Here is a 19,063-nt window from a genome sequence, read left to right as displayed (position 1 = left end):
ATTTTCTGTGGACACTTTTATTTTCTGTGGGTACTTTCATTTTCTATGGACACTTTTAGTTTCTATGGGTACTTGTTTTTTCTTGTGTTGTACTTTTATTTTCTATGGGTACTTTGTATTTTCTATGGGTTACTTTTATTTCTATGGGTACTTTTATTTTCTATGGTTACTTTTATTTCTATGGGTACTTTTATTTTCTGTGGACACTTCTTATTTTCTGTGGGTACTTTCATTTTCTATGGACACTTTTAGTTTCTATGGGTACTTGTTTTTTTCTGTGTGTACTTCCATTTCCTATGGGTACTTTTCTTTTCTATGGACACTTGTTTTTTTCTGTGTGTACTTCGCGAAGTTCTTCAGTGGCTGGCGAAGCGACATTCACTTTGTTTTCATGTGGATACTCCCATTTTTATTATGGGCGGCATATTTCTGTTTACCATTCTAGGCAACTAAATTCACTTTGAAGCTATTAAAACATAATATACGTAACACCTTAAGAAAAATTAGTTTGTTTTGCATGCAATGAACCACACGTTTATTAATTATGAGTATTAAATAGTGATTATTACATCCTGGCATAGATTATGTTAATGCAATGCAGGACCATACTATTTTCGGGGATGCTAGGACATATTGTTCAGACTGCCGTCAACATTTCCGTAGCGATATATGGTAAATCACTTCCTCGCTGGATGTATATTACTCCTTTGTATTCAATAAAGCCCGTAATCTAACGTGAGGGTTCATTGCTAGCCTCCTTTTTAGGCGTTCCCGGATCGGTGTTCTTTTGGGGGGTAGGGGGGTATTTTCTGATCAAACGTAGATCGCACGCAATAGAAGCTCCGGCCGGCAACCCTACATAGCTCCAACCGGCCGGTTGGACGTGGCGTTTTGAATAAGTGTACTTATGGGCCTTCGTAAGTTTATACCTTTTCTTTTATTATATATTGTATGGTTTGTGCAGGGAGCTTTGAAAACCACCAACATGGTGATATGCTGCCCCTGGATAAATAAATAAAATAAAAATTATTACGCATTTTGGTCACAGTTAATGTGAAAGAAAACTAAACCAATGCTTTTTCCACCATCAGTACATTGCAGAATATCTGCAATAGTTTGAATTTTTTCCTTTTTTTAAAATGAGCCACAGCATATATCATTTGCTTATTATATTTAACGAGGGAAAACATACTGTTTTTACTCAGTTTCTTCCTCTTCTTCTTCTCCAAACAGTGACCTCTGACCTGACCAATGCCATGATTTGTTGACATCTGTCACCATGGTGACTGGTGTTGGGTTACATAATGTTGCAATTTCATGGTCTGCTCTGCTCCTGTCACCATATACAAGTAGTACATTTATGTAAATGTGTTTGAGTAATGTTCAGTGTTTTGTTCATCTACAGAGAGCAGGAGACAGTCGAGGACATCTGTGTCCAGTAGGTCAACGGCCCGTAGGTCGTTGTTCAGTGTGCAAGAGAAGGACCACGACAGCGCGGTGACAGAGCCGACCACAGACACAGCCTCCTTCACATTCACTCCCTCCAAGTCCAAGTCTTCCAGCTCCAGACTGAAGGGGAGTCTCAGTATTTACCTCGATGGTAAGTAAAAATACTTTCTTAAGTCTAGAGTTAAGGCCATACCAATTTAATTTGTTGTTTCTCAGATTTTTTCAGAAAAAATAAGCGACAGGGAAAAAGAAAACAGGCCAAGGCACCCCATGATAGCCGTAAATGTTACGATATGAGCCATGAAGTCAACATATTGATCTTTGAATGAAATAAAATTTATAAAGTTGCATCGTTACATTAAAAAACTACAAAGAAAAGGACTTTCTTCAACCGTTTGGGCCAAAATATGTCTTTCAATGAGCATTTTGGAGTTGATTCAGAACCTATTAAAATCTCTTTTTTGTGCAAATCAGGAAAAAAATGAAGCGGGCAAATCCGAGAAACAACAAAGTAAATTGGTGTGGCCTAACAATGACACAATGAGATGTTTGTTGTATTCCAAAATTGCAGAGATAGGTAAAGCTAGCTTTATGCACCAATAAAACAGTGCCAGCCATTTAGTGCCCTCCATGAGAGCCAATCAGCACCAAGGACAGGGAAGGCTTTTCCCCAAGAACAGATTGTCCAATCAGCACCAAGGACAGGAAAACCTTTCCTCCAGGTACAGATTGTCCAATGAGCACCAAGTACAGATTGTCCAATCAGAACCATGGACAGGGAATGCTTTTGCCAAGAACAGATTGTCCAGGAAACAAGGTCTTCCACGTTTGTTCATAAACTAACCCTCCCCATGTGTTCATGCATAACTCCAGGAAACAAGGTCTCCCATAGGTGTTCATGCACAACTCCAGGAAACAAGGTCTCCCATAGGTGTTCATGCATAACTCCAGGGAACAAGGTCTCCCATAGGTGTTCATGCATAACTCCAGGGAACAAGGTCTCCCATAGGTGTTAATGCATAACTCCAGGAAGCAAGGTCTCCCATAGGTGTTCATGCATAACTCCAGGGAACAAGGTCTCCTATAGGTGTTCATGCGTAATTCCAGGAAACAAGGTCTCCCACTTGTGTTCATAAGCTAATCCTCATGTTTTCACATCTCCAGGAAACAAGGTCTCCCACGTGTGTGCCGTGAACCCGCGTGACGGCTGCACGGCGCTACACCGCTCCATCGAGAGTAAGCAGTGTAAGCCGGAGCTCGTGCAGGCCCTGCTGGAGTCGGACAGCTCCTGCATCAACCTCCAGGACGATACGGGATGCACCGCGCTGCACCTCGCGTGCAGGCTCGGACACAAACCCATTGTCAAATTACTGATGGTAAGGATGCTTCAGTCCTACTTCTTGTAACAGTTATGGACATCAGTACATCGGCAGAACACACTGCACCTGCACAAAACCCACATTTTTCACGGTTTTCATTGGATCTCTGGTCAACCTTTCATCAGAATTTTGCCTGTTACAGATAATGTTTTTTCCGACAAAGAATTTGCAGAGTACAGATAGAGCGTTACCCATATATGCATGAACAAGACCTTATATGAGACGAAGTGCACAATACGTTATGGGTTTTGCACAGGTGCAGTATGTTCTGCCAAAGTGCTATGGACATCCATGTACATACAGAAAAAGTTATGGTGCTAATGTTAGACATAGAGCTATGAAAGCCTGAGCTACTGGCAGGTAGTGGATCATGGGGAGCGGACGAAAGCTAAAAAGGCTGACAATCAAGCTAATGAAAGACAAGGAAATGTAGAAGTCCTGAAAATATGAAAATTGTAAAGAATGCTGAAAAATTTGAATGCAAATCAAAAGGATGCAGAGTGAAGGTTTGAATCTTCAGCTTGATTATGTTGACAGTATGTGGATCTGAAGTGGATGAACTTGAAGGGTTGAAATGAGTGACTTAAAACTGATAATTCGTTTTTCTGTCAAATGATGCCAGCTTCCTTCCTAAGTTGACAGGCACGTAGAAAATAAACTTGTCATATCATGGGCTGAGATGATATTGGATTTAGTCTTGGTGACTAGTGACATTTGATATTTTATTTATTAATACTATGCTGTATGCTCCAAGAGTATGGTCTATGATAACACAGCACTGAAAGATATTTCCTCTTTTTGTAGTCCCAAGGACACAAATTCAAGTTTCACACAAGACTTGTATTTTTGGCGATGCCTTAGGGGCGGAGCCATTAGTATTGGAATTTCGTTTTAGTTGTAAGGGACAGAATGTTCTTACAAGTGTACATGTGCAATCAAAGCTGGTTTAAGCCATTTATTTCAGATGAAAGATTATAAGTATGAATTATGAGTGTTTCAGTGTCAGATTTGAATGTTTTACACTGGAGTAAGTGGTGGTGGTATTGTGTATTACTAACAATCATGATCAGAAAATAAACTCTTCAGTATTTCCCGCCCCAAGTCTCTATCTATCTGTCTTGTCAATCAGTGATTCATTAAATCTGTTAAGAGCAAATATTTGACGAATTGATCACTCAATCAACCAATCAATCAAGTACAAGTAATTATAATGCAAATCAATCATGCAATCATGCAATTGGGTAAATAAATAATGAAAGTAATGAGTGTATGTATTGATTTGGCTCTAACCCTTCCCTGAGAAATACACATATATCTGCAGTGGACATTTTCGTTTTGAAGTTTGGATAAGGTTAACAGGAGCAGGGTGGATGGTTTCTCATTGTTTTTGCAGGAAGTCATTTGTAGATTAAAGGTATCCAGTACAGTTTTGGGGCAAGGAAACCAGATTTATCAAAGTCAATATTCTAGTCACTTACCAACTATTAAGTAAGTTAAAACAACACTGTCCCAATGTATATTGACATTCATGGAGCAAAAATGCCCAAAATTCTGACAAAATTGGAAGAACCTGTATTGATTTTTAGGGTACCACCCAGAAATTAAAGAACTAATCTTGGGGCTTGTTTCTGCAGTTTTACATGCCCAAAGTATGAAATCCTGATTCAAATGTGCTAAAGTCGGATAGTAACTATTTTTTCAATGTGTAACTCTACTACCACATTTTGACTCCAAGATTGTGCAGTCGGTAATGTTTTTGAAACTGGATGTACATCTTTGAATGCAATTCAGCTTTCTGCTGCAATGTTCTTGATTTTAGCAATAAACCATTTTTGATTGATTGATTGATTGATTGTATGTGTCACTATCACAAAGATTGCCCTATTCAGAATATTTCCAGTTTTGCTGCCCTGAAATTGCACTGGATGCCTTTAAGTTTAACATGAGATGATGGTTTTCATGAAAAACAGCTTGAATTCAAGCTTTTTTCAGTACTTAAAGGGAATGAGTACTTTTAAGTACTTTTAAGTACTTTTAAAAAAGTATTTTAGGTTTCATGATGAATTCTTTTAAGTTTCTCCATCCAGTGAGGAAACAACATAGCGTTGTCAGTTGACAGTTTACCACTAGTTTTGAGCCTGACTTTTCCGTAACTACAGTCCAATCAGCACGTGGACCTGAACATGCGGACCCTGGAGGGACACCTGCCTGAAGAGATGACCAAAACAACTCTCATTCAAAAAATGGTGGAGAAGGCTCGCGCAGATGCACCCAATAGGTAAGATAACGTTATTTATGTCATACCTGGGCCACAATTACTTTCAATACAGGTGTTCTGGCTTGTGTGATAACTAGCGGTATGGCCTGGGCTTCCAAAATGATAGAATAATTCGAATGCGTTTTGCGCACATCGAGTGCGCCGCTTACGACACTTCGAACACCGAATTAGGATGTTGATATTGACGCCGTTACACTTTTTGTTTAGATACACCAAATTTTGGCACAAAAAAAAATCCACGGCTCTCAGTGGCCAATATGAGATGTTGTCACATTGGTGCACCAAATCCGTAAGGTGTTTTTGGCACCCTGACAGACAGATTAGCCTAAGAGGCTCGGTTGGCATCGCTCCACCGTATAGGTGGGAAGTCGTGTAAAGTGCCTTTCCCAAGGGCACAACGTCGGGCCATGGTGAGTATTGAACCCGGGACCTCTCAGTTCCGAGTCCAGCACTCTAACCGTTGCGCCACCGACGCCACTGTAAATTTTGGCACATTTCGCATTGAAATGTCCGTTTTCTTGGTGGGAATGACATAAATAAAATACTACACGGTGTATTCAGCTTACGGAATACACCGTGTATTATAATATCATGTATCACTTTCTGATTGCACACCCCAAATATTATCATAATATTCCTAATATATACAAGTTAAGTCTATCACATTCCATATGTACCAAGTCATTGACATGTGACAACCTGTATTGTACATATATATAGGACATCTTCAAAAATGCCTAAAGGCTAGAAATTCCACCATTGATTGTAAAAACATTATCAAGGTAGAATAGTCTAATAGTATGTTTGATATATGCAGTAGATACCATACTTTCTACCACCTTGTTCGATTGTTATGCAGAAAAGTTTATTTATTATTATTTCCAGTAATCTTGATTTCATATTGATATCTGTACATAATGATGTATTTGTTGACATTTCAAAACTTTTTAAATTTCCAGCTCTATGATGATACTTCTGGACACTTCAGCCAGCAGTGGTGGAGGTGCAAGTATCGACTTCGACTCACTCAATCTCAGATTTGAGAGACTAAAGAAGGAACTATAACATACAAACTAGTACTATAGAACCTTTATTATGCCACATATGGTATGAAGCAAGTTTAAACTGTAATTTCCAACACAACAAATTGGACTCACACAAATTTTCGACTGTACAACTCCAGTCTTTGTCAAGGAATGAGCAATCCACCGCTTCCGTGACGTCACGCAGATAACACACAGGACTCCGTGAGCAGTGGATCATAGGTTGTAGAAAGTCTGTGGCGCGGCTGGCGCCCCCCGGCTCTGTTGAGGGATGGTTGTAATGAAAATTTGGGTGAGTCCAATTTGTTGTGTTGGAAATTACAGTTTAAACTTGCTTCATAATGATTTCTACCAACACAGATGAACTTTCAAGATAGAAATGCTTCATATGTGTTTGCATGTAAATATTATCACATACAAATCTTGGGTGAAGGGACATTTTTTTTACACTTTGTAAAGGAGTTGATATCATCATCATACATATTTATCATAATAATAGATATAATGTTTGCAGTCTACTATACATGTACCTATTTTGCATAACGTTAAGATTGTGCCAAAACTTGAAAAAAGTTTTGTCTGATGTTTTGAATGATAACAACTTCATAAAAATATTTTTGTCATTCTATTACATTTCATGTGTTTTGCATTAAACTGTACTACATGTACTGTGGTAGACCAAAACATGGCCAATTTGTGAACAAAACAACTTTAAGAGATATCTTACCTTATTAACCCTAGTTCCTCCTGTGCCTCAAGAGAGGCACGCATATGTAAAATATCAGGTCAGAGTTCATTGGGGCAAACCATTGCAGAAAAGGGTAGAACCTTTGGGACTGGAAGGCTGGGTCTAGAAGTCTAGAACATTGGGGTTTTTTGATAAACTAAATGTGTGTTCTGTATACCAGTAGTGTTTACGTAGAAGTGTATACGCCATATGCATGTACAGTATATATAGATCTAGTTAATCTTGTACAGTTTCAATACACAACAATGTTTTGAATATCTGAGAGATTTGCAATTTAGTTCCAGAAAAAAAAATTACCAAAATACCATGTAATGTGTATGAGACATTTATTTAGATAACCAACAATATTTTAGCTAAGCAATATGTTGTATTGTTTTGTATTAATGATGACAATATGCGATATATACATGAGATTTTGGTTTTATTTAAAGGTATGTGTATTCTCTTTTTCTTAACATTGTATAGAGGTTGTGTGAAAAAGAATAAAAATGTTGCAAAAAAATTCAATTTTTATTGTGGTTTATGGGATGTTTGTATGATACACTTACTACAATATCAGAGTAGAAAGTTTGCAATGCATAGCGTTCTTCCCACGGTTTCAAGAAAATTACAAATGTAATAGTACAGAAGAACATGTTAAAGTATTAATTCTTTAAATGTTGAGATAGGACTGTGCTCTATGATTCTTAACAAGTTTGTTACACAAAATGGTGGGTACTTTATATTTATAATGACTGGTTTGAACTAGTTTATCTGTCCTCTGTGAGGGTTGGCAAAATCCCGCCCTTTTCTTTAAAAGCTGCGCTCGGTCGTCGATCGGTGGCGTTCGGATCCCCGAGCCTGCCACCGGACATATCCGAGCTCTGCCGACGGCTTCCCGAAGTGCCGACGCTAGGCCGACGACTTCCCGAGGTACCGACGCCAGGCCGACCACCTCCCGAGGTGCCGACGCTTGGCCGACGACCGTCGGAAACGCCCGAACTCAGGCGAACAACGCCCGAAGTCCCCACGAAGCTACTTTCCCGCCAGGAGGAAGAAGACCCCACACTGCTGGTTCGTCTGTCCCTCCTGGTGTCCTCTGTGTCCTCGTCCCATGCCCTGCTGTCCCGGCGTTTCTTCTGCGTGGCCATGTGATGTGTGCTGATGCCGGTCGTCAGGCGAGGGTGTTCCGGGGACGAGTAGATGTCGTACGTTCTTGCGTACTGGTCGCGAAGGAACTTGCATAAACAAGACAGCAAGAAAACATATCAGACATAATATTATCATGAAAGTTCACCTGTGTTGGTAGTTACATGTTTAAAGTTAAAACTTTTGGTCCAACACAAAAAGCATTCTTGAGAGGTGTGAAGGAAGCCATATAGATCAGGGCCCATCACCCTTCATTGAACCGCGGCGGGGGCCGACATCGTCTACCAGATACCTTTGACCCAGTGTTGACGTCACACTTCAAAGAAGCCACGTGACAAGCTTCACTGGGTCAGTCTACTTGAGCAAGACCAGAGTGACTGGTCGAAAGCTCTAGAGAGAATTTTTTGTGTGTGTTGGACCAAAAGTTTTATCTTTAAACAATACGATATATATTACCAATACAGTCCTATGTAACACAAATCCTTACAATACCACGCAACATTTGGCCATATTTACAACAAAGTCAACCATATGTCCCTGTCCTTGGTGCTGAACTCCAAGCCCTAACAACAAAACCAAGGCACCATCACTCCAGAGTCATGTAAACCATTGCCGATTGAAAGGAGCGTTGTCTTCTTTCATGTAGCTTGTTAGTGTCAAGTTATCTATGAGCACCACAAGGAAGAAGATATCCATGCCTGACTTTCTTTACCGTTTTAGACATGGAAAGAGGTAAGATACTATAGACACTACCTTAGACTGAATGCTGTTTGTGTCGAGTATCTCCCAGTGACGTTTGGACTCCTTTGTGCGAGCGTACCACAGCCTGTTGTAGTAGCTTTTCGTGGCGTTGGTCACCTGTGTGGATGTAATGTATACTTTTCAATATCACTTCTTGGGAGAGTAGGGAGAGAGAGAGAGAGTAGAAAGAGGAGGGAGAAAAAGAGTAGAGAGAGGAGGGCGAGAGAGAGTAGGGAGAGAGAGAGAGAGTTCGGAGAGAGAGTTGGGAGAGAGAGTTGGGAGAGAGAGTTGGGAGAGAGAGAGTTGGGAGAAAGTAGGGAGAGAGAGAGTTGGGAGAGAGAGAGAGAGAGTTGGGAGAGAGAGAGTTGGGAGAGAGTAGGGAGAGAGAGAGTTGGGAGAGAGAGAGTGGGGAGAGAGTAGGGAGAGAGTAGGAGGAGAGAAAGAAAGAGAGAGTAGAGAGAGAGAGAGAGTTGGGAGAGAGAGAGTGTGTGTGTAGGGAGAGAGAGTAGAGAGAGAGTTGGGAGAGAGAGTAGGGAGAGTGAGTAGAGAGAGAGTTGGGATAGAGTGTGTGTGTAGAGAGAGAGAGAGTAGAGAGAGAGAGAGAATAGGGAGAGAGAGAGAGAGAGAGAGAGAGATTTGCTAGTAGAGTGTGGTCCCTGAAGCATCCCCCGTTCTTACGTTTTTCCGTAGAAGTGGCAGGTCGTCGAAGGTGAGGTGCTGGTCCCGCTTGAGTTTGTCCTGTTGCTGCTTGACCAGCTCCATCATGGGCAGTTTGATCGCCGTGTGGCGGATCCGAGGGCTCTGCCAGCCCACCTTACCCCTCCTCCGCTCACTCAGGGACTTCGTCGTCGCCTGTTCCCAAAGCACAATCAAAAATATGTAACTACATGATTTTAAGCAGACGCACACACAACTAGAAATGTAACATTGGTCATTAATTATCCTGATGAAGGCGACAGTGGTCGTCGAAAATTTGATCACTCTGTAACCCTTGTGTTGGAATAAAGTTCAATGTTTTACTAGAAAAGTAACAATTGTAAAGCAAATGCATCATGTTTACCTTCGCATGTGACAGGAGTCTAAATCCCTCCTGCTATAAAATTGCAACATGATGTAACCCAACACCAGTTACCGCGGTGACAGACATGAATATACTATTAAACTAGAAAGGTAACATTTGCAAACAAATTCATAATCTTTACCTTCTTATATGGTCTGCTTTGTTAATTCTTACTCAAACAAGTTCATATATATGGCGACAGGAGTCTAAATCCCTCCTGCTATAAAATTGCTACATTATGTAACCAGTTACCATGGTGAGATATGTCTGACCCTTATGAGAAGAGGAAACTGAGCAAAAACAATGTTTTCCTTCGGTAAATATAAATAGACGATTGAATAAATCTTACTTTTCATGTTTACCGATGGGAAAGATCTTGTTTTTGCTCAGTTTCCTCTTCTCCAAACACATAAGGTCAATGACCTGGGCCAGACGTCTGTTACCATGGTAACTGGTGTTGGGTTACATAAGGAAGACAATGAAGCGATCTTACTGACCAGTTCTTTCCTGCCCTGTCCGTTAACGTTGTGCGTAAACTTGACAAGATGGATCCTACTGTGGCTCTTTTCTTTCTTTTTCGTTTTCTTTTTCTCCAGGGTGGGCCACCAGAATTTGTAGTTCAGAGGCTGTGCATAGGGGCTGGCGGAGTCATGTTCTAAAACAATACAAGAGATATTTTAAAACACATTGCAAGAATCAGTGTGCAATATTAGATCGCTCTGGTGTCCAGACAAACCCTATAACTTCATCAAGTGGTTAGGAATCAGGGAATGAAATTGAACGTTAGGCCACAGCAAGTAAATTTTATGGATGACATCAGTGCGTGCGTTGATTTTCGCCTGATTTTGTGATTAAAAAAAAAAGAAATTTTGTTGGTCTGTTGGTTATGATATCATGTTTTGTCGCCTCAATTCTTGTTTAACAAGGTTTGAAATATCAAAAGTTGAAGATGTAGATATATTGTTTTTTTTGTTGTTTTTTTTGGCCCGTCGTATTTTTTTCGCCCTAGCGCATTATTTTTGGAGTCCGAGGAGGATGTCATCCATAGAATTTACTTGCTGTGGCCTTAACTTTATTGCACGACAATCATACAAGATGCAACGTACGGATTTACTTTTATATAAGAGCGACATCTAGCGGTGAACTGTTTCGACACACCTCTGGAGCTGGCGTGCAGGTCCTCCAGCCGCATGTGCAGCTGTTTCTCGGTCAGTCCTATGAGCCTGGCCCCGGCGGCGTAGTGCTGGACCACGTGGGGCGCCTTGTTGTACTTCGTACGGAAGTACCTGACGAGACGAGAACCGGAGGAATTCATCATTTTCACACTTCCCATAATGCCTAGTGCTGGTCACGGATATGACGTAAGAAGCAGATAGACTCCAAACAGTAGTGATATGATGGCATTTCAGTAGATATCCAGTATTTTTTCTTTCGTTCTTTCAAAGTTATTAGTCTTGGTCACATATGTAGGCAAGTTGTTTACAAGCCTATGTAGGTTGCGGCGTCGAAAGTGACTTACCCATGATGCACTGAGAACTGTCATGGCGCCGTGACCAGCACTAAGCATTATGGGATGTGTGAGAATCATCAATAGTGTTCACATATGACGTCACAGCCGCCATCTTGGATGGTTAAACCCGGGCGACCTATAACTATTACAGCTTTACATGTGTGTTGCACGTAACTCAACTTACATATACAACTTCAAATTTGCTACTTTAGGAGACAATATTTAGAGACAATAAGTGCGATGGGGTCGTGTGGCGTAACGGCAGAGTGTTCGTCTCGGAACCAACAGGATCCGGGTTCGAATCCTGCTGTGCCAGTGCCACCGGTCTTGTGCACTTTACACGACTTTTCTCACGTATTCTATATTGTCCTCTGTGTTGGTGACGAAAAACATGTACATGAGTGTGTCGTCACGTATTGTTATTACATCTTGGAATAAAAATATAATTGCGATTATTTAATTTCATGCAATTTTTGTTCTCAACAAACAACGATACTTACCCAACAATTTCCCCTATTCCGATGATGGCGGATTTCTTCATGAACTGTGTGAGCGCCTGGAACAGAAGACTCTCCCTCTCCTTCCGCTGTCTTCTCTCCTCCAGGATCTGATGGTCCGCATCGGAAACCTGGTCAGGATGGTGCTCCTCCACTGAAACAAGACAACCACGGAGAGTTTTCGGAGGTCTCACAACATATACACATAGAATCACCTGGACATTCAGTCTCACTGGACAAAGTAAGAATCCTGGACTCAGAACCTGATTTCTTTGCACGAGGGATTAAAGAAGCCATCTACATCAGGGCTTTACAGCCATCCCTCAACAGAGACGGGGGCACCACAGACTTTCTGCAACCTATGGTCCACTACTCACGGAGTCACGTGTGTTATCTGTGTGACGTCATGGAAGCGGTGGATTGCTCATTCCTTGACAAAGACTGGAGTTGTGGTGGGTAAATTTGGGTGAGTCCAATTTGTTGTGTTGGAAATTGCAGTTTAAACATGCTTCATAACCACGGAGAAATATTATATTGAATCCCTTTCAGCTCACCTCCCCCAAGTCTCGAAATTAACTTTTTTAACTTTTTTCCTATTGTCCCAGCATTGTCCCGAAAATAGATAAATAACCCAACACCAGTTACAATGGTGACAGACGTCTGGTTCAGGTCATTGACTAGGTCAGAGGTCAATGTTTGGAGAAGAAGAAGAAACTGAGCAAAAACAATATGTGTTCCTTCGGTAAACATAATAAGACCAAAGTAATGGCAACAGTAACCTATCTTGAGCTCTCCCGCTCTCGATGCAGTTAATAACGATACAGATATCTTCGAACTCGGTACAAGCCATCTCATGCGCAACTTACCTAGGCTCTCTAGAAACCGTTCTGTGTTGGTCATCAGTGCCAGAAACTCGTCAAAGTCGATCTCCCCATTTCCTGAGAAAAGTCAAAAGTAGAATGAAGAATGAAAGTGATCTCGAACCAGTTTAGCTCATTGAAGAGCTAATCTTCCACTGGTCGTGACAGAGAATACAGACGCTATGTACAGTATTTACAGGTTCATTGTACCGGGGATATTCCCCTAGCTCTTTTGACAAGCACAATGAACAGTGGACCACAGCTTAACGTCCCGTCCTAAGGACTGCGACCCTAAACAGTAGCGTGCATGTCGGGTGGGCGACAACAGCCGGGATTCGAACTCCCAACCTCTTAGTCCAGAGGCAGGATCGCTAACCACTGGACTATGCACGCTACACTCGATACTATATTACATAAAGAATCGATACTATATTACATAAAGTAACTTTCAGCAAGCTCACACATTGAAGTCTTTTAAAATACAATTCCGATGTTTTATGTGAACATTTACCATTAAAAGCGAAGCTCAGGGCGCAAAAAAAAGTAAATATATGATAAGAAATCCGACATTTGTTAGCAAATGCAGAAAATCTCCCTCCCAGTCCCATCTCTTCAAAATTGTTGTTCCCAGACCGGCCGTTTCTATCTGCAGTGCCTCCTAGCAGACGAAGACTGTACTGCAGCTGATGACAGCGAAACGCGAACGAAATGTCGCCTGAAAAGATATAATCACCGTCTTTGTCCAGGCCATAGATGACGTCCACGAGTTCCTCCTTGTCCAGACAGATGTTGACCGATCGGAGAGCTTCGTCCAGCTCCTCGGCGTCGAACGTCCCCCCTCCCGTGCGATCAAAAAGGTCGAACACCTCCCTGAACGCTGCGGGACGATAAGATACCTTGAAGAATACTAATCTGAAATTTTGAAACTTTCCCAGAACGGAACTGCCAAGAAGTACAGTGATACACATTTGACGTTGGTGGTGCATTTTTGCAAAGTTGAAAAATGTTTGAAAAACGCTTGATAATCACAAATGTGCTGTACACAAAAAATGGAACAAAATTCTATCTTCTTGACTCATTACTATTTACTATTTATCTACTTACTTATTAGCACATACATAATAAAAGTTATACAAAATATTACAATGGCAATAAACGTGCAAGGAATGGAAAAAAAGCCACAAAGCTTATTTGATATCCTCCCTATCATGATTTTACAATTTCTACAGTTATATCAAATGAAATATAAATAACAATGAAGAAGTAACGAAAAGATAATAAACAAGTACAATGAAAAAATGAATCAATTAAACAAAATAATCAATTTTTGCATAAGTAATGAAACAGTACGGTTAACCTCTTGTATCTTTATTTTGTCATTGCCCGTAGAGTACCCGGTTGGGCATCGGTTTGGAAACGTGACTACGGTAGCTTTTACCTTGTCTCTGCTCCATTGTGAGGACAGTGGACGTACTTCTGCGTCGTGACTCTTCATTTGGGGACCTAACTCGTAAATTTTTGCTGTCCGCGCTGTCCAACCCGATACTGTTGCTGTTGTTGTTGCTGTTACTGCTGTCGGATGGGAGTGTCGCCTGCTGACTTGGACCGTCACAATCTGATGATGTGACCCCAAATGACACCTGTCGGTAGGGTCAACGTTAGACTTTAGAGAAAAATTATTAATAAACAAACAAATAGACTTGGAATGAGGAGTAAACAACAAAAGCATTTCGAAAAGGTATATGTGTATGTCATTTGCTATGGCCTATGCGGATATAAATGTTAGCAAAATAAAAGGACAAGATTGGTCATTGGCCCCCTAGTGGCTCTCTATGTTACTACAGCAGAACTAAATGGTATAACATCATACAAACTTCTTGCTGAAAAGGGTAGACACAACCACATTCCTCTGCAACAAAGAATTTGTCATTACTGTAACCTAATTGAGATTGAAGACGAGAGTCATTTTATTGTGGACCGTACTCTATATGATAATGAGAGAAAGATTCTCTTCAATTGTATACAAGATTATTTCCCTAGTTTTAGATTTTTGGATAGAAAAGAAAAATTCACATTCCTCATGAAACTCGATAATCCTCGTACTATAAACTCCACCTGTTCTTACATTTACAACTGTCTTAAGAAGCGAGAAGAAGCAGAACCTGTATAAATGTAGTTTTACTATAGATATATTTTAGTCTACCATCGCTATTTACCATGACATGTACTTAGTTCGCAATGAGCAAAAATGTACAATAAAGGTCTTTCATTCACTATCTCACGTTCTGCTCTTCCTTTAAAATATTATTTTTCTTCTTCAATGCTAACCTTTCTGCAGTCGTCTCTCTGTACAGGATCCTTGGCGTCAGTACTAGCTTGGACCAACGCCTCCTCGGCATCGTTTAACACGATGGTTGGGCCGTCCTCCATCGAACTCATCTTGACCTCCGGGTCAGACCTAAACAGGGCGACGATAATGTGCCGTTCTGACAGAAAAGCGGACTAAAAACCGCCTCCGCCCCTGAGGCGTCCCCAAAAACTCTTCGCAACAGAGCCCTTCCTATTGTCGTGTAATGCTGAGGTCACATTTCCAAACCGGGGCCCGGCCGGGCTGTTTGTATGAACGAAAAATCAACAATTCTTATCAGGAATATACAGAAATAGTACTCGTGATTATCTTTAAAACTTTTGTGTGTTTTGTTGCCTTTTATATCGTAGTTTTTGTTCGCGAAAGCTGCTCGGCCGAGCTAGCCCCGGTTTGGAAATGTGACCTCAGCATAATAGCGAAGTATTATCTACTATATATGAACGTCACAACCACAATTTATGGGATGTTGTCTGCAAACATTTTTCAGAATTTTTGCATACACATCATGTAACTACATAATTTAATGCTTAATAGCTAGCTATTGTTGACAATAAATATTGTTATCAACATATGCATTCCCGAAATTGCCATAAGCATTGACTTATTTTATATACCGGAGTGCTCAGGGGTGCCAGAGTATACAGTGCAATTTTAAGGAATACAGTGCAATTTTACGGAATACACTGCAATTTTACGGAATATGGCAGAAATTTTACGGAATATACCAGCAATTTTACGGAATACAGTGCAATTTTACTAGAATACAGTGCAATTTTACGGAATACAGTGCGATTTTACGGAATACAGTGCAATTTTACTGGAATACAGTGCAATCGTATTAGTATACAGTGCAATTTTACTAGTATACAGTGTATTTTTTCTAGTAATAATATACGAGTGCACTGTATTCCATAAAACTGCACTGTATACTAATACAAGTGTACTGTACATGTATTCCGTAAAATTGCACTGTATACTCTGGCACCCCTGGTACTCGTACTAATACCAGAGTAACAACCAAAAACACACAGCTATTCGGTAGCTGTCAGCAAGTAACTAACTTAGAAGCTCTATGCAAATAGTGACATACTCATAGCCTCAGAATCAGGACATTAGGTGATAGGTCTGATAGCCTGAAAACTCCAGGCTACGTTTTGGCACATGGATAGGTTCTAGAACGTTAAATTCCAGGATTTGATAATACGGTATCCTGACAACGCCAAGTGAGCCAGTTTTGAGAGAAAATATCTAATTAAAATCCCTTCACCCAAAACACCAACACCCTTTCATGCGGTCTCTAGTATGTGTTACTGGAACAGGGGTGCCAGAGTACTAAGTATACAGTGCAATTTTACGGAATACAGTGCAATTTTACGGAATACAGTGCAATTTTACGGAATACAGTACGATCATAGTATACAGTGCAATTTTACTAGTAAGTACTGCACTGTATACTAAAACGATAGCAGTGTATTCCGTAGAATTGCACTGTATTCCGTAAAATTGCACTGTATTCCGTAAAATTGCACTGTATTCCGTAAAATTGCACTGTATTCCGCAAAATTGCACTGTATACTCTGACACCCCTATGGAATACAGCAAAGAATATACCTTCATACCGTTCACGTTCGATGTCTTCTTTCTCTTCGGCAATGTCCTCTACTACGAAGGTGGGTTTCGGGCCTCTTGCTTGGTTTGTAGCGGAGGTTGTGATGTCTGCAAGTTGCCATATACTACGAAGCTGGCTTTGGGTGTTGTCACGGCGAGAGGTCGCGAGTCCAGGCGCAGAACTCAACCGCCTGAGCCCGAAGTTGGTCGGGAGACCTCCGCGTGTGGTGTCGGGGTCCGACTCGGTGGATGAACAACTTGACTCCGTGGGATGGAGAGCGTTTCTACGGTACTGTAGGTGCTGGAACTTCGGTCTGTGGACGCCGAAGTCTGATTTGGTTCTCCTGTTTAGTTGTTCTTCTCCCAAGCCCAATCTGGAAAGCGACATCTCAAAGACATCGCTGGAGGATGTGTTGGTCGCAGCTTCTAGTTTCAGTGCAACGCGACCGGGCCTTATGACGTCATAATCAAACGATGCATCGCGACCGCGCCTTATGACGTCATAATCAAACGATAGCCTAGGCCGAGTCACTTCGAACTAGTGATGTCACAATCTTCTGAGGTAATATTTGACCATTTCGAACTCCATGACGGAACTATACTGGCTATTCCTTCTAAAAATAGTGTGGTATACTTGAGGTCGGTCGCTAAGTGAGGACAACATTCAGGAGTATAATGTAAACATTCGTTGAACTACAACAGTATTGCTGGTACTAAAGAAAAGTGGCGTACATATTTTTAGCACACTAGCGCTGTTGAAGTTGGTATAATATTTTTCTTTGATTCTTTGTTTGTTTCTCATTTGGCAGTTTAGCGTTATACTGTTTGTACTTTTCGTGTATGTGTTCTAGAACATCAAAATATTTGTTTGACAAACTTACTAAAAAGGCCTGGAAGAGGGCAATTCCAACGTGCAAACGTTGTATTCCATTGATTGAAATAGCTTAACTACCTCTCACATTGTCCACACAGAAAAACGTCTTGATTTTATATGGAGTAAAATATGTTTTCATATCAAGGCGCCGTAACACGGTCACAGGCACACATAAGGACTTAATTTAGAATACAAAAACATAGTAGAACGTTTCTAAATCATACAACGGTTTTAGAAACGTCATTATAAGTGTTTTCTCTTTGAATTAGTAGTACAGTTTATGTCTAAATTCGGAAACAACTATAGTAAAACATCGTGATTTGAAATAGTTCTGCGGTAACGCCACATGCATTCTAGAATATTGTTCTCCATTGCTTCTCCCCACACAAGTATTCCTTTTGGAACAGTCCGAAATGACGTCACTAAGGATCTCCCATTGGAAGACTTACTTGAACTCAAGTGCTTGTCGTTCTCAACGAAGGTATGTCGCGTACTGAGTTGGCGTTTAATTTTGCCGACAAAATATTTTTATCATCTTGTTGGAGTCGTGTCCTGCCTGTTCATTCACGAGTTTAGCATTCCCAGGATGCATTGCGAATATTGGGCGGTAAACCTCATTTGCATATCGCAGGAAGACATCCTGTTGACGTTAAACAGCTTGTTTTTCAGTGTGTTTTGAAGTGTTGAGGCATTTTATGCTAAACATTAATTAAATTACTATGGGTCGAATAGAGAATGACGTTTTTTTTTGTTATTTTTAACATGGAACATGTGGTTTGTAACATTACAGCATCAGTATAGCGTTACCACTATAACGTTACAAACCACATTCCCATGTTAAAACGAACACAAAAATATAATTCTCTACATGTTGTCAGATAAAATGGCCCAACACCTCAAAACACACTAAAAAAAAAAAACCTGTTTAACGTCAACAGGATGCCTTCCTGCGATATGTAAATGAGGTTTACCACCCAGAATTTGCAATGCATGCTGGGAATGGGAAACACGTGAATGCTAGCTGAGAGCGTAACCAAATGTTGAACCGGGATCGTCTGAAACTTGCACCTGATCTGTATAAGCGTCTAGCCTAGTACAAAACACACTGAAAAATAGGCTGTTTAACGTCAACAGGATGCCTTCCTGCGATATACAAATGGACTTAATACCACCCAGGATTTGCAATGCATCCTGGGAATGGGAAACAGGTGAATGCTGAGAGCGTAACCAAATGTTGAACCGGGATCGTCTGAAAACTGCACCTGACCTGGATAAGCGTAGACACCAAGTACAGATGGCGGGCCTTCCTACGATATGCAAATGAGGTTTACCACCCAGGACTTGCAATGCATCCTGGGAATGTGAAACTCGTGAATGCTGGGAGCCTGACCAAATGTTAAACCAGGATCGTCTGAAAATTGCACATAAGCGTCTAGCCTAGTGCAGATAGCGGGCCTTCCTGCGATATGCAAATGAGGCTTACCACCCAGGATTTGCAATGCATCCTGGGAATGGGAAAC

At 40.9% G+C, this 19,063-nt stretch overlaps 2 protein-coding genes across 3 annotated transcripts in view; one reads left to right on the top strand and one right to left on the bottom strand.

Moving 5' to 3' along the window:
- Positions 1 to 6,264, top strand: part of LOC109479888 (serine/threonine-protein phosphatase 6 regulatory ankyrin repeat subunit B-like) — a 27,875-nt gene extending 21,611 nt beyond the window's left edge. The window contains exons 21-24 of the mRNA XM_019781940.1: positions 1,406 to 1,600; positions 2,614 to 2,825; positions 4,988 to 5,106; positions 6,066 to 6,264. Of these exons, the coding sequence (XP_019637499.1) occupies positions 1,406 to 1,600; positions 2,614 to 2,825; positions 4,988 to 5,106; positions 6,066 to 6,171 (632 nt within the window). The 3' untranslated portion in view covers positions 6,172 to 6,264. The remainder of the gene's footprint in view (positions 1 to 1,405; positions 1,601 to 2,613; positions 2,826 to 4,987; positions 5,107 to 6,065) is intronic.
- Positions 6,265 to 7,482: 1,218 nt separating this feature from the next.
- LOC109479621 lies at positions 7,483 to 17,118 on the bottom strand. 2 transcript variants are annotated; one of them, XM_019781619.1, is made up of 11 exons: positions 16,673 to 16,996; positions 15,022 to 15,151; positions 14,132 to 14,333; positions 13,427 to 13,570; positions 12,700 to 12,771; positions 11,837 to 11,987; positions 10,985 to 11,112; positions 10,324 to 10,481; positions 9,445 to 9,618; positions 8,779 to 8,883; positions 7,483 to 8,114 (listed from the first exon to the last, which is right to left on the bottom strand). In XM_019781619.1, exons 2-11 carry the CDS (start codon positions 15,130 to 15,132, stop codon positions 7,647 to 7,649), a joined length of 1,713 nt encoding a protein of 570 aa, XP_019637178.1. In that variant the 5' UTR covers positions 15,133 to 15,151; positions 16,673 to 16,996; the 3' UTR covers positions 7,483 to 7,646. The 2 variants fall into 2 exon arrangements, with proteins under 2 accessions (XP_019637178.1, XP_019637170.1); XM_019781611.1 differs by having other exon boundaries at positions 7,486 to 8,114; positions 16,681 to 17,118.
- Positions 17,119 to 19,063: the final 1,945 nt, after the last annotated feature.

The sequence above is a fragment of the Branchiostoma belcheri genome, unplaced genomic scaffold (genome assembly GCF_001625305.1).
Source record: "Branchiostoma belcheri isolate BF01 breed outbred unplaced genomic scaffold, Haploidv18h27 scaffold107, whole genome shotgun sequence".
Taxonomy (NCBI): domain Eukaryota; kingdom Metazoa; phylum Chordata; class Leptocardii; order Amphioxiformes; family Branchiostomatidae; genus Branchiostoma; species Branchiostoma belcheri.
This window is presented reverse-complemented; position numbering and strand designations above follow the sequence as displayed.

What these genes read in the sequence shown, in the direction of transcription:
- LOC109479621 (XM_019781611.1), bottom strand. Translation starts at nt 17,057, where the DNA reads ATGTCGCTTTCCAGATTGGGCTTGGGAGAAGAACAACTAAACAGGAGA. An exon ending in GAAGACATCGAACGTGAACG is followed by an intron (nt 15,152 to 16,680) that starts GTATGAAGGTAT and finishes CGCCCTGTTTAG; the next exon opens with GTCTGACCCGGAGGTCAAGA. An exon ending in AGAGAGACGACTGCAGAAAG is followed by an intron (nt 14,334 to 15,021) that starts GTTAGCATTGAA and finishes CCCTACCGACAG; the next exon opens with GTGTCATTTGGGGTCACATC.